General features: G+C 54.0%; 1 protein-coding gene across 3 annotated transcripts; it reads right to left on the bottom strand.

Annotated features, from left to right (window-relative positions):
* Positions 1-2,189: 2,189 nt before the first annotated feature.
* NRROS (negative regulator of reactive oxygen species) lies at positions 2,190-10,029 on the bottom strand. Of its 3 annotated transcripts, none has more exons than XM_052803923.1 (3): positions 9,927-10,029; positions 5,209-5,332; positions 2,190-4,959 (listed from the first exon to the last, which is right to left on the bottom strand). In XM_052803923.1, exons 1-3 carry the CDS (start codon positions 9,950-9,952, stop codon positions 2,992-2,994), a joined length of 2,118 nt encoding a protein of 705 aa, XP_052659883.1. In that variant the 5' UTR covers positions 9,953-10,029; the 3' UTR covers positions 2,190-2,991. The 3 variants fall into 3 exon arrangements, with proteins under 3 accessions (XP_052659883.1, XP_052659885.1, XP_052659884.1); XM_052803925.1 differs by lacking the exon at positions 9,927-10,029 and adding an exon at positions 6,802-6,956; XM_052803924.1 differs by lacking the exon at positions 9,927-10,029 and adding an exon at positions 5,948-6,060.
* Between the last annotated feature and the right edge of the window lie 4,250 nt (positions 10,030-14,279).

Below are 14,279 nucleotides of genomic sequence, written 5' to 3'. Positions count from 1 at the left end.
GTGGGGACCTCTCCTCCCACCCAGCCTACCCCGGGTCAGGCCAGCCTGCACCCGGCTTTGTCCTGGAGGGGCTCGGAGGAGGTTGCCTGCACCCCCCTCCCCGGGCATGGCCATCCTCACCAGATGAGGTCTACGTGAGGTCTAACAAGCGCTGAGTTGAGGGGGGTAATCACCTCCCTGGATCATGAGGTTCCTGCTGGCCCCTTCCTCCAGCCCACCCCAGTCCTTCAGGGTGGCAGCCCTACCCGATATCAATTGGTCCTCCCAATTTGGGCTCTTCCGTGAACTTGACACGAAGGCACTCCGTGGCCTTATCCAGACCTTGGACAAAGACATCAAACGGGACAGATCCCAGATCAGACCCCTGGTGTCTTCTCACCAGTGTCCTGGTAGAACACATCCTACTAACTGCTACCCTCTGTGCTTGATCATCCAGCTGATTTTTACCTACCTGGTTGCCCACCCATCCAGACCATGACATCCTCACTTGGATGCAAGAACGTTGCAGGACATGGAATTGAAAGCCTTGCTGACATTGAGGTAAATGGTACCCACTGCTCTCCCCTTGCCTACAAATCTATCCATTTCATTGTGAGACGCAGGCAGATTGGTCAGGCATGACTTACCCTTGGTCAATCCATGCCAACTGCTCCCAGCCACCCTCTTCTTCTGGAAATGTGTTCCAAGAAAGCATACTCCATCATGGTTTTCCCAACATGAAGGTGACCATCCTGTTGCTCCCCAGGATGTCCTTTTGGCCGTTACTGAAGATGAGTGCAACATTTGCCTTTGTCCAGTCACTGAGGACCTCCCCTGATCGCCACGACCTTGCAAAGATGATGAACAGCAGCTTTGTAAGGATGTCAACCACTCTAGAAGTAGAAGTTCATCTCATTGCTCTGACATCCCTTGCACATACCAGCTCCAAGTGAGCCTCGGTTTTCTGGGCACCGTGCCCTTGTGCCTGGGCAAAGCTGCTAACACCTCCCGTGATGGAGGAGTGTTGAGTATCCCCCACATTGGCTCAATATGAGCAAGAATACCCATTTTTTATCCACGCCCCAGGCAGTGCCAGGCACCGGGGTTCCTACCTACGTGCACGCCCATGGCTGCGCTCCACATCCCCCTGCCAAAAGGAGAAGCAGCAGTGGCCACAGTGGTGGAAGCACACACATCCACCCTCCAAGGCCAGATCCAGCACCCGCAGCGGGGGGAAATGGCCCCAAGGAGAGGGGTGCTCACAGGGGCACCGTGTTCACCCTGCCAGCGGGGAGACACTGAAACGCGGCTGCAGTACCCAGTGCCAGCACAGACCCAATGGAGGACATCACAGGGACATATTTATAGGTCACTCTTGTCCCTTGGGCATGCAGCTTACAGGCAAAAGAACAGCTGAAATAAGTTGAGGGATTCCCCAGCTGGGGCCTGATTTGGTTTTGGCTATTTCAGTCTAAAATAGGACCAGAAGGCAGCCATATTCTGAGGCAGATTTGACAGCTGGGTTTCCAGAGCCTTGCCAGCGCTTGGCCCCAGCGGTGCTGCCAGCTGGTCCAGCATGGTCCGACCTACGCAGTTTTTTCCAGCCTGGCACAGCAATCAGCCATGCAAGGCTCACCAATGACCTCAATCCTCATCCCCACACCTGTGCTGGGGAGGATGCTGCCTGCACTGCCACCCCAGCATCACTCCCGGCCCCACACCAGCCTGGGGCATCTCTCTCCACCACCTCCCAGGACAACTCCAGTGTAAGGTCGAGTGACACTTGGGCTGGCTGTGGGGCCTCGAGCCCCCAGCACACCCCACATCGCCCCGCTGAGCTCATCCAACTCCAAGCAAGGGCAAGTCCCCAGCATGCCCACACTGGTGCTGCCACTCGCTTCCCCACACCGTGTTCCCATTAAACTCAGAGCCATGTTTCACTGGAAAAATCCTGATGGTGCCACAGGAATAAAGCCGCTCCGGTTCTTAGCAGGGCTTTTGAGTTAACACAAACCACCATCACTTCTCACTTCCATCCACAGTAACCCTCCGAGGAACAAAGTGGCACTTCCCCAGGTAGTGCACTGCTGGTACGGGAGAGCCAGTACGTGCTGCGACCAGGGCTGGGTGGAGGAAACCCCCCCATGCCGCTGCAGCTGACAGCCTGCGAGAGTGGGGCTTGCACAACAAGGAGGAAGGCTTTCTCTTAGTTTATCTCCTTTGCATGTGTTTAATCTAGCAGTTGCTGGAGAAAAAGAAATCGATGTAAAATATTACCCGTGATATAATTTATTCTCCTGTCTTTCAATCAATATTTTACAGCATTGCAGCTTGGGCTATTTTTAATGGGCTTTTCTAACCAGGATCGCAACTTAACCAAGCAACAACACCCCAAAACGTGTCTTTCAGCCCTGCGGACAACGCCTGTCTTATCAGCACACACACACGGGTGCACGCCCAGGGCTGCCTGCGAGTTTGCTGGTGCCGGCAAGAGTAGCGTGGGAAGCTGTGACCACAGAGACCCTTCTCCGCAGGGCCCAGGTGATGCTTGCTCCAGCCTGGGGTGGTTTGTGGAGGCTGGTTGCAGAGCTGGAGGATGTTTTGCAGTGGAGAGTTGGCTACAGGGCGTGAATAAATAAAAGGAACTGCCTGAAGGGGGGAGGGGAAACAATGCTGGGGGAAACTGTCCGTACCCCTTCAGCCAAGAGGCATTTGGTGTTGTGTCCACTCAGCTCTCGCCAACATCAACTGAAGGTTTCTGCTGAAAATGTGTCCCTTGAGGATGCCCAGCACGGCCCCAGGCTCCATCACGGGACATGGCCCCACACCCTTCAGGTACCCTTAGGGCATCTGTAGCAGAAACAGCAGAAACAGCAGCTCTCCCAGCACCCCCTGGTCCTACATCCATCAAGCTTCCATCTCACCCACCTCGGAGGGTTTATTGCCTGTAATCCTGACAACCCACTCACGTTCACTGTTCCTGAGCCCTTCCTCCCTCCTCCTCCTCAGCCATCAGTAAGGGCTAGACACCCCACACCGGCTTTTCAACATTTTCAGCAGCTTTTGCTTGAGCGTGAGGAAGACAACAGCGAAGGCCACCAGGAGCGTCAAGCAGGTGGGCAGAGCCAGCACGAGGTAGAGGAGCGCCAGGTTGGCTGTTTGCCAGCGGCAGCTCCACAGGACGGGCTCTGGCAGCGCCCTGGGGCTCATCGTGCGGGAGGCATAGCTGCAGGTCATCTCCTGCCCGTCAGGGACGTGCAACCCCTCAACCCGCTGCAGGGAGTCCCACCAGCCCAATGTGCAGCAGTTGTAGGGGTTTTGGCTGAGGTAGACCTCCTGCAGGCTCTTCCCCAGCGGCATCCGCGCGACATTCGGCGGCAGAGCTGGGAGGCAGTTGTCCCGCAGGTCCAGGCTGAGCAGTTTCAGGATGCCCAGCGAGGAGGGAAAGACGCTCAAGGAATTCCCCGAAAGGTCCAAGCGCACAAGGCTGTTAAAGGCAGAGAAGTCCACGGCAGTGGAGGAGAGGCTGGTGTTCCTCAAAGACAACACCTGCAGCGTCAGAGCAAGGTCCTGCAGCCACCCCAGGTCCCCGGACAGTGCCTGATGGTTGTCAGAGAGGTCCAAATGCATCAGTGACGTCCCCTGGAAGGGGTGGCCACCCAGTCCCCGCAGACCACAGCCGGCCAAGGAGAGATGAGTCAAGGTCTTGACACCCCTGATGTCCACGCAGGGGGGAGTTTCCACCTCACCTGCAACAGCTGGCTGGGGACAGAGGTCGACCCGATTGTGGCTGAGGTCCACGGTAGTGATCTTCCTGGTGTAGGCGAAAACCCCAGGAGGAAGCACCCGGAGCCTGTTGGTGCTGAGGTTGAAGAGCTGGAGGTTGGGCAGGATGTCCCCAGCCCCCACCTCCACCCCCAGCTCCACCAGCTGGTTCTGGCTGAGGTCCAGCTCTGTCAGCATGGCTAAAGGGTCCCCCTCCGACAGCTGAAATGTCTCCAGGCAGTTCTGGTTGAGCTTCAGGTGGGTGAGGGAGGGCATCTGGGCCAGGAAGCCCTCCGGCAGGTACCAGACCTGGTTCTGGCTCATGTCCAGGAGGTGCAGGGAGGAGAGGTTGCTGTGGCAGATCTCATCCCAGAGGCTGACTGTCGTGATGTTGGTGGAGTTGCCATCAATGAGCAGGAACTGCACTGTGACATCCGCCAGGGATGTGCCATTGGGGAGGCGCTGGTAGAAGCTCATCTCATTGTCCTTCAGCAACAAGGAGTGCAGCTTGCTCTGCCGGGGCAACACGGGGAAGAAGAGGAGACGATTGTGGGACAGGTCCAGCACTTCCAGCTCAAAGAGGTCATCACTTTCCAGGGCCAGAAACCACTCAATGATATTGTTACTGACGTTGAGCACCCTGAGCTGGGTCAGGCTGAACTCCACTACGCATGGGAGGTAGTTGTAAGCTATGTTGAGCCTCTGCAGCCTCTGCAGCCCTTCAAAAGCTTGGTCAATCTCAAAGATGTAGTTCTTCTCCAGGTTCAGCTCCAACAGCTGTGTCAGGTTCGTGAAGACAGATGAGTCCAGCCTCATGATGATGTTCCTGGCCACGGACAAGGACTCCAAGGAAGAGAGATTCCAGACCAAAACCGATACCATGTCCTCAGTGAGGCGGTTTCCAGCTAGATCCAGCGTCCTCAAGGCTGGCAGAGCAGAAAGAGCAGCTGCTGTCAGCGAATAGTTGGTGAAGAGGAGGTTGTCTGCCAAGGAGAGTGCATGGAGGCCTTGGCTGCTGAGGAAGACACCGGGCTTGATGAGCTCCAGCCGATTCTTGGTCAAGCTGAGACGCCGCAGCTGGTGGTATGAGAGCAGAGAGGCATTGCCCAGGACCTGGATAGTGTTGTCATCAAGCAACAGCTCCTCAGTATCACCTCGAAGATTTCCTGGGACAGAGCTCAGCCATCTCCCAGTGCAGTCCGCAGTGCTCTGCACCTAAAGCAAGAAGTAGATATGTAATGCTGCTCTGATTGGCAGGAGGTGGGGGGAGATGAGGAGGGAGAAGTTTGGGAAGCAGAGTGAGGATGGAGGAGGTGGCTCTATGGTTAGTGCCTCAGCAACCCAGTCCACTCCTAGCTAAAGCAGTAGCTGGGAGGGTGAAGGTCTGGAGATGCTGAGACACCTGGCCTTTGCAGGGCAGGACCAAGCACTCAGAAGGGTGAGGATTTGCAAGAGAGGACTTACGAGCTCGCAGCCACCGGGAGACGTTGTCCAGGCTGTGACTGCCCCGCTTCCCCATCCCACTGCCAGGAGGACCAGAAGCAGGGAGAGACCAGGGAGCGGGGCCTCCATCTCAGCGGCGGCACTCCTGCGGAGATGGAGACAGAGGTGAGAAGGTCAAAAGCTGCAGACCACTCATCCTGAAAGACCCAGGTTTTCCCAGGGAGCCCATCATGGCAGCAGTGATCCTTGTGCATGGCTGGCCTCCTGCCCATGGCTGCTGCCCGCTCCCATCTTGCCCCCAGGAGCACCCAGAGGCGATGGGCTCCCAACATGCCATAGTGGTGGCCACTGTGCCCTGTGAGACCTGGGCCACCACAAGCTCCCCATGGAGAAACAGCGAAGAGCCCTGGCACTAAGCCCACCCGCCCCAGCAGGAGCCCTCGTGGGGGTCCACCAAGGAGAGCCTGGAGGGCAGGAGAAGAGAGGGGACGGGGAGGTGGCAGCCCAGTCCCCGCACAAGACAGCGCACATGGGAAAGGCACTGTCGTCACTGCACAGCTGCTCGCAAGCGCCACTGAACTGCAACCCTTGAGCAGAGGCTTCCCCCCTAGCCAGGGCTCACGTCCCCCCTCTCTGGCGCCAAATATTCCCCCGGGGGACACCGACCCAGCCACTACCAAGTCCTCTCCAGCACCCAGCCCTGCCGGAGGTCCTCCCAGGGAAGTGGAGGCTCTCCAGCACAAAGTACCCCGTTACTAACTTGGTGGAACTGGAGCTGACGGCATTTGCATCTGGGGAAAAGCTGAACCTCAGGCAAATGAGCAGCGAGGTCTTGTCGAGGGCTCAGTAAGTGGCTTTTTCATAACTGCCAGAGCTTGAAGAAGAAATGGGGGGTTATTTTTGGCAGCCCGGGTAGCCAGAGGCTTGCAGCACAGAGGGAGCAGGGGACACATCCTGGGTTGTCTCCCTCCTTGGGACAGCCAAAAGCATTAAGCTGGTGTCTTATCAAAGTGGCATTCATTAATCTGGTGGGGATGGAGAAGCAGCCCCTCTTCCCCAGGCTGGAGCTGATGCACAGCAGCTTGCGCCCTCCCAAGCCCTCGGTCTCCAGCAGTGCCTTGCACTCGGGCACAGTGGCAGGAGAGGGACCCTGCTGTGTCCTCGCTGCACCCAAAAACTAGGGACTTTGGCTCTGCCTCACCTTCGGCCCCTGAACGCCTCCGCAGAAGCTTGCACTTTCCTTCTCCCAGCTCAGCCTTTCTTTGCTGCCCAGCCTTGGGTCTCCAACATGAGAAGTGCCTCCATCCTCCCACAGTCCTCCCTGGGGCTGCAGGGATGGTGCCTGCCCAGCCAGAAGAGCAGGCAGCAGCACCGGCAGGAAACCTCTGCCCACAGCCCCACAGAGGAGCCCACATGCAAGAGGTCTGGGAGCGCCCAGGGTGCTCCCCACAATGCACGCCAGCCCCAGCACCGGCCCACGCAGCCGTGGCTCTTGTGAGTGGGGGCATTAGCAACACACAGCCACCATGGATCTTCAAGCTGGCATGGGGGGCTCCCCAAAAACCCCCAGTCGGGTTTTCCCCCCAGCAGAGGTATCGGGGGGCAGTTACTCACCGTGTGGGGTGTTGCGCAGGGTTTGCCACAACTCATCCTGCAGCCGACGGCCTCTCTGGCTGCGCTTGGTGGGGTCTCTTGGGGCCAAGGGTAGGTGCAACCCACTGGGTTTCTCTCCCACCCGCTTTCTCTCCCTTAGCACTAATATAGCCTTTGCGGAAGGAGCTAACGGAAACTGCAGTCACATGGAGGCAGAGAGCGTGGCCAGGCACTTTGCTTACTGATCTCAGCACTTACAACCCAGGTCATGCACTCACAAACAGCTCCCCAGCAAGGAGGAACCGTGGGGGCCAGGCAGGCAGGGAGGGGGATGCTAGGGGGAACTGGCCTCCGCCAAGGGTCACACAGCTCCTGGCTCTCCCGCTGCTCCCAGGGACAAGCCAGCTCTGGGGATGACCCTTGCACCGTGACTCCTCTGCACAGCTCCAGCAGCAAAACCCCTGCAAGGGTTTCAGGCAGCAGAGCTAGTGACCCGGAGGGGGGAGGTTCTTGCCTGCCGAGCCATGCCACTGACCCTGCCAGGGCTCAAGAAAAGCCACCGGCTGCACAGCGCTCCCCTGCATGGTGCCTATTCCCATTGTGCCCCTCTAGTCCCCCACTTGCCTCCAGCGCCCAGCACAGGGGCTTCAACAGGAGCCAAGGGATGCGCTTCCTGCGGGGGAAGAAGAAGGTGCTGTTCTTTCCCGTTGCAACCCAAGCCGAGGTTGAACATCTCCCCACATATCGAGTCCTTGCTTTGGGACACCAGCGCCCAGCCCCTTGCATTGTCTAGGTGAGATTCAGGATGCTCAGATCCCACTGCCCACAGACCTCTGGGTCTCCTGGGGCTGCTCGGGATTTTGGCAAACCCAGCACTCAGGGTGCAAGCCAGACCCATCTGGATACAGGGACCTCCCAGGTGCTGACTCCTATGTGAAAATCAGCATAAATGGCTTTTCCCACAACTGCCAAGGCAGAGAGCGAGACAAAAGTCCACATTTCCAAGGCAATATGAACAGGGAGGCCCCCTTCCTCCTCACCCCCCTCTACCCCAGCTCTCCACCTCCCTTCCCACCCCTGCCTACCCTCTCCCAGGGTCCTCATGCACACCCCCAAATCCCCAGCAAATCCAGCCACTGAGGAGGGAAAACGGTTTGCCTGGATTTACCTAGCTGGGAAAGAGTTCAAAACTATGGAGAAAGGATTCAGCCCTGCAACAGAATCCTGTCCGGTGGGATCAGCAGGTACCGCCCTGCAACATCCATGCTCCACGTCCCAGGCACTGGTGCCAATGGGACCTTCTGCAGCAGTCAGGAGATGAACCATGTTATTGCGGCACACCAAGCACCTCACCAAGGGATATCACAGCCTGGGTCACCCCCACCTGCCAGACCAAGTGGCCCCCAAACTCCTGCAGCCAGCACAAATGACTGGGGAGATATTTTTTACCCTAAATTTCATTTCTTCTCTGGAAGGAGACTGAGGTGTCCCATATCACTCACAAAAAAGCCCTGTGGTTTCATTTCCTCCGTTTTCAAGGAAGTTTGAATGTATAAAAATCAAGAAGGAAAAGAGAGAAGCTCTCCTCATCCAAGTGAACTGGAGCAGAGGGCAGAAACTCTGCAGCAGGGCAAAATTCCCATGGCATTGCTCGAGGTCACACAAAGGGCTGAGACAGGCTGATGATTACAAACCCGCTCCTCATCCCCAAAACCCTGCCATGAGCCCAACCCGCACCAAAACCACTCATCTGATGCTTGGAGATGCAGGAGCCGGCAGAGATTCACCCCAGGGCTGGGAAGTCCTGAAGCTGTAAAACTTGAGCATCCTCACCTGTGGCAATACTCCACTCTCAGGTGATCTGGAGACTCCTGGGAGACCTTCCAATGAGATAACCTTCATGTGATACCACCAAACAAGGTGATGCCCCAAGGGTCAAACCAGCTTCCTCCCTGCAGCCCAGGAGGAGCTGGGAGAGAAAACAATGTGCTTCATCCTCAGCCCATAGCTTTGGCCAACCAAAGCCAAGCCACCAAGTCCCCCTTTTCCCAGCAGCAAAGGTGCTTGCTGAGGGGGCACCATGGGGTGGGAAAGTCCCCGCACTGCCCGGCCATGTTTCGCCCACCCTGTCCTCCCCAGAAAGCAGCCACACACCAGGGCTGCTCCCTGCAGAGCAGCCACTGGCTCCGTGCCGGGGCAGCTGGCAGCAGCCTTGCATTTCACACTTTCCCCACATCCTGCAGCCGGACGGTTTTGAAAACATCCCAGAGCTACTGCTTCCTCCCCTCCTCTTCCTCTCAAGCAGCATCATGCCCCCACCCAGCCCTCCCAGTAAGGACTGGGTGTGTGCTTTGAGGGTTCTTTATTTATTTTTTAATACCAGCATCGTAAAGGGATAGGGATTGAGCTGCCAGGAGCTGCTTATCTGATCAGCTCTTCCTGAAGCTCCAGTCCAGCTCAACAGCACTGGTGGATTAAACTGAAGGAGATTCAGCCACTTGGAGCAGTGTCCACACATGCAGCTGCAATTACTGCAGCTGTAGGAAAGGACCGGGAATCCCCATATGGTTTTACACCCAGTGAGCTTCCTCCATTCCTCCCATCTCCTCTTCCCTCCAAACCATCTTTTTCCCCTTAACAAGCCTCAAACTGTCAAGCACAAACCAAGAGAAAAGTTGCAATGAGAGGGCAGCCTCCCGGTCACCCCTGGACTGCTGCACCCAGCACAGGACCCCATGGGAAAGGAGAAACTGCAACAGAAAACAGCAAACTCATCACTGCACCTCGACGTGCTCCTTGTTTTCCTGCAGAAAATATGATTTCTTCCTCATTGGAAGCACCAAGAGAAAGGTCACTCACGGTTCACACACCAGCAGGCCCACAGCCTCAGACAAGTTGGGGCAAAGCGAAACAGAAATGTTTCTCCATGGGCTTCCTCTACTCCCACTGCAATGGAGAACTGGACAGAAATAAGTCGTTCTGCAAGGGATGATGGTGCAAAGCATCCCTGGAAAGCCTCCTGCTCTGCTTAGTCTCCAGCATTTTGCTAACAAGGAGAGGATGCAGAGAGCAAAGGGAAAAAGGGACAGGGAGAAGAACCAGCCACTCTGGGAAATGAGCCTGGGAAGGCTTAGAGAAATACTTACAGAAACATCACCATCTCCAGGCTCATGGGAAGCTGCAAATGGCATTACAGAAAATATTAGGTAGGCTCGAGCGACCGACTCTGTTGCAGCAGAATCTCGCCTGTTGGACCTCATCAGAAAGGGAGGAGCGGCTGCATGGTGAAGAACAGTGTCTCCCTCCAGGCGTTCATTCCCAGGCACTGTGGTCAGCAACGGCTCTGAAAAAAATTTGGATTTTCTTTAATTATCTTTAAAACCCACATCAAATTTTCATTTGCTGTTTGGCTGAAGTGTGCACAGGCAGCGCAAACATACCAAGAAGACACAAGTGAAGAAGTTATTTAATTTAATCACCTGCTCTGCATAAAACAAGGGAAGCTGAAGGTCTAACCGTACCTCAGAAGCTGCTGGTCATGGTAGTCACCTCTAATTGAAGATGAACAATGAACATAAAAAAGAAAACAGATCATTCGTTACATAGCCAAAAGGGAACAGCTAAAATGGCCAGCTGGATGGCTTGACTTTGAACTACAGCTCTGGAAGTTCGCCTGGCTGAATTTCTCGATGGGAACTCACCCAGTTTATCCCCAAGGAATAGCAGAGGACATGTCCCATCCCAGGATGGCACGGATGCATCGACGTACATGAGGATGGGCATCTCTACAGCCCCAGCGCTGCAGCTGAACTGGAGCTCTGCAAGAAGCACAGCTTCCCTCCAGTGTATTTCTTGCAGGGGAAACCAAGAGACAAAAATCAGCAATTTATAATCAGCTTCAAAATCATCTTTTTTTTTTTTTTTTTTTCCCCAGCTGCAGCCAAACAACCTGCTTGGTTGTTTACCTAGCCATGCTTGGCCCTCTTCCAAGGAAATGCATGTGCTAGCACCAACAGTCACTAAACTAAAGCTTCAGGCTCTGGTTTTGCAGCAGCTCATGTGCCTGGAACCCCTGTAGCCAGAGCATCCTCCTCCGGGCTGACTCCGCCACCCCACTCCTGCTCCCTTTCCAGCAGCAGCCCATGCTCCTGGCAGGCTCTCGCTCTACAATTACCCATTTATCCACAACTAAGCTCACCTTTGCTCCCCCATTTTCAGCCATCAGGAGTCTCCTAGCTCTTGCCAGGTTTTCTGATGGAAAAAGGGGGTTCAGAGAAGAAGACTACTTTGAACTCAGAATTAATTCTGGGTTGTTCTGAGCAGAGCACAGGGCTTGGTCGCTTGCCTTTGCAGCGATGCGCTGGTTCCTGACACCTGCAGACATCAGGGCTGTGTGAGCTCAGGATGGAGGGGGAAGGAAACAACCCCACCAGACTGACAACATGCAGTGAGCCCACAGGGACCCAGTTGAGCTTCGAGCAGGAACAATTGGGAAAATGACACTTGGAAGACATTTGACTGAGGACCTAGGCACCAACCAGGAACCCCACAGCAGCAATTTTCAGAGAGGATCCCCCCTTTTGTCCCTTTAGTCTCCAGAAGGTGCAAGCATCCTCTACAGGGCTCAGAAGAAAGGCAGAAATAGGTCTTAGTAGAAAGCAAAATGATGTTTCTGAGAGCACAGCGCTGTGCAGGAAGGGAAGAGGGGAGCTGGTCAGTGGCTCAGCCATGGCCGCTTCCTGGACCCCCGCACTGGGGGCAAGGCTGCACCCCGGTTCCCCTCCTGCAGGCAGGTCCAGCACAGGCAGCTCCATCCCTGCGGCCACTGCTCTTCCCTCTCCCACGTCTGACAACGTGCGAGATGTAAATGAGGAGGAAGCGGGCTGCAGAAGGGAGAGCCACAGAAGTGATCTCAATTCCCCCTCTGCTCGCCCGCACGCGCAGCCCAGCCCACCCTGTGGCCAGGCTCCTGCCGCCTCTCGTAGCCTTCACCCACCCACCTTTCCCAGGCTGGGGGTTTGAGGTCTGCAAAAGGGATCCACCACCACACAAAAGCGAACCTCCTCTTCAGAGAGCAGCAGAGCATCTGGATCACAAGGTCTGTGGAGTAGAGCACGCAGCAGGATGCATCAGACGCTGAAGCAGCAGAGCCTTGTATTTCTGTAGCAACTGGAAGCCAAGTGCATCCACTCCCTTACAACTCAAGATCCAAGACAGACACTACTGGAAGTCCAGATGCTCTAGAGAACTACTTGCAATGCATCTGCAGGAGAAGCAAGTGCCCGGAGCCAGAGAAGACAACTGATTTTTCCTCCTAGATCTCCTCAAGAGCTGGAAAGCCCCACAACCAAGTTGCTTACGTCTACAGTTTGGTCACTTTTGGCACCTAGACCTGAAAGTGTTGCCCAAGTTTTTCCCCACAGTACTGCTAGATGTGGATAAATTGACCTTATTTTTGTACTGTACAATAAAATAAACCATTAAAAGCAACAAAAAACCCTGACCCATCTACTCCAGCACATTCACCAAAGTTCTTAGCATAAAACTGTCAGGACTGGAGGCTCTAAGTCACCAGAAGGAGAAGATAGGGACAAGTCACTGCTGTAACATCATTCAGCAATGCAAATTGTGGCAAGAAAAACTACTCCCATCTGTAGTCACACGTACTCCCTTCCTGCTGCCATTCTGCTTAAGAGAAGTGAGTAATTCTGTCATTAATGCGAAGGGAAGTGAAACTCTCTCAGCTCCTTACAGAGCTAAGAGTATCCCACCCAGCTTTCCCCTCTGGCCAGGAGAGCCAACATCCCTGCTAGGCAGAGTTATCTCACAAGCAGCTCCTCTCAAGGTGGATTGCAATCAGGGCTGGAAGCAAGCTGGAGCGTTCACACTCCAAAGTCTTCCTTTCCCGGGTCATCAGCCGTGGGGCTCAGCACCCCTCCTTTCTAGCGTGATACTTTAGGGACAAGTGACAGAGAAAAGCCAGTCTGCAGGGTTTCAGGATTGGAGCACCCTCTTTCTCATTGGGCATATTCCTTGCTCTTGCTTAAGGAAACAGAAAAAAACTGCCAGGATATAAGTTTCTGTGTTTTTTTAAACAAGCTCTAACACGAAGGTGACATCATTGTTGTATCTGAAACCTCATCCCCGCAGCTGTATCTGGGAGACAGTCAAAGCAGGCTTTCACCTTTCAATCTGAGACCTGAATTAATACAGGCATGCAAGAGGGGGGAAAGTTCAAACAGATACATTGATTAATAAAGTAGATCTTCCCCTCCTGTACTCCATTTTCCTTCTGAGAAGAGCCGCTAACAGTCTGCCAGTAAAGACAAGCCACATCCCAGAGATGCACAGCACGGTGGGGTGAGACCACTGGGCCACTGATTGACCCTTAAAACCAACTTATTTCCGTATTGTACACTCTCCCGAGTCCCACTAATGTTTGTTCCAACTCTGCTCCAGTTCTGCATGCATCAATTATTTTTCCAGGAATAAGACAAAATTGTATGCTAAAGCTGAGATAAAATCTCTTGGCTGTCTACAAAGCATAAGATCCTCCCCTCAAGCTCTGCTCTTGCACAAGACCTTGCAGAAGGGCTCAGATGCCCCCATGTCAGATGGGATCTGGCATGAGAAAAGCCTTCTCTGTCACCTGAGCAGCAAAAATATCAACCAACCAACAAAAAAAAAAGCGGTGATTTGGAAATGGCAGACATAAAGGCTGAAAAGCTTCAACCACTGCAGTATTCAGAGTATCATACAAAAAGCATTTTGGTCAACATCCATTTCCTTACTGGCAGGTTTGTCCAGCCCTTTATAATTATTAAGTCACATATTGAAGCTGGCAGAGCATACTCTCTTAAATTACTATTTAAAAGCGATTAGATACGGATTACTTCTCCTAAGCATAGGATGCTAAGGAAATAAAATAACTCCATAACCTTGGTTTAATAACTCACTTGCAGGCTTGCAGTCTCCAATCACTGAAGTCTTTCTTGCAGTTGAAGCTGCAACCAGCAGTTTGTTACCTGTAAACAGGTACTGTGCAGGTTCTGTGGATGGGGAACAGCCCATATCCCACTCACTCTCAGATTTAAGACATTATTGGACTATGGAGAGTCTAGGGAGAGGTCATGCACAGAGCACACGCTCACCTACTTGGGTTGAAAATACGTGTTTGCTTCCTGTTATTGATCAGGTTTTGTCTCACCTTGATTTTCAACTCACCTGCTGCAAATTGAAGCTGACAGACTGCTTCAGGAACAAAGGATGCCAGCATGTCTTGCTGCAAGTACGCAAACGAGCTTGAATGTTTGCAAGAGAATGGCATTTTGTAGCTGTAGCCTACACACTGTTGTAAAACAGCTGTTTTCACACCTGTGCCTGGCTCGTGCCCCTAAAGATGCACAGGCTGCACTTGTGCAAACGAGCACATTCATAGCCTGAAATCAGAAGTTCAAGAAAGGACAATAAAATAAAAAAATCACTTTGCAAAGCACACA

This window comes from Harpia harpyja, chromosome 12, assembly GCF_026419915.1.
Source record: "Harpia harpyja isolate bHarHar1 chromosome 12, bHarHar1 primary haplotype, whole genome shotgun sequence".
NCBI classification, from domain to species: domain Eukaryota; kingdom Metazoa; phylum Chordata; class Aves; order Accipitriformes; family Accipitridae; genus Harpia; species Harpia harpyja.
The sequence above is the reverse complement of the archived record's forward strand: the minus strand, read 5'-3'. Positions and strand labels throughout refer to the sequence as shown.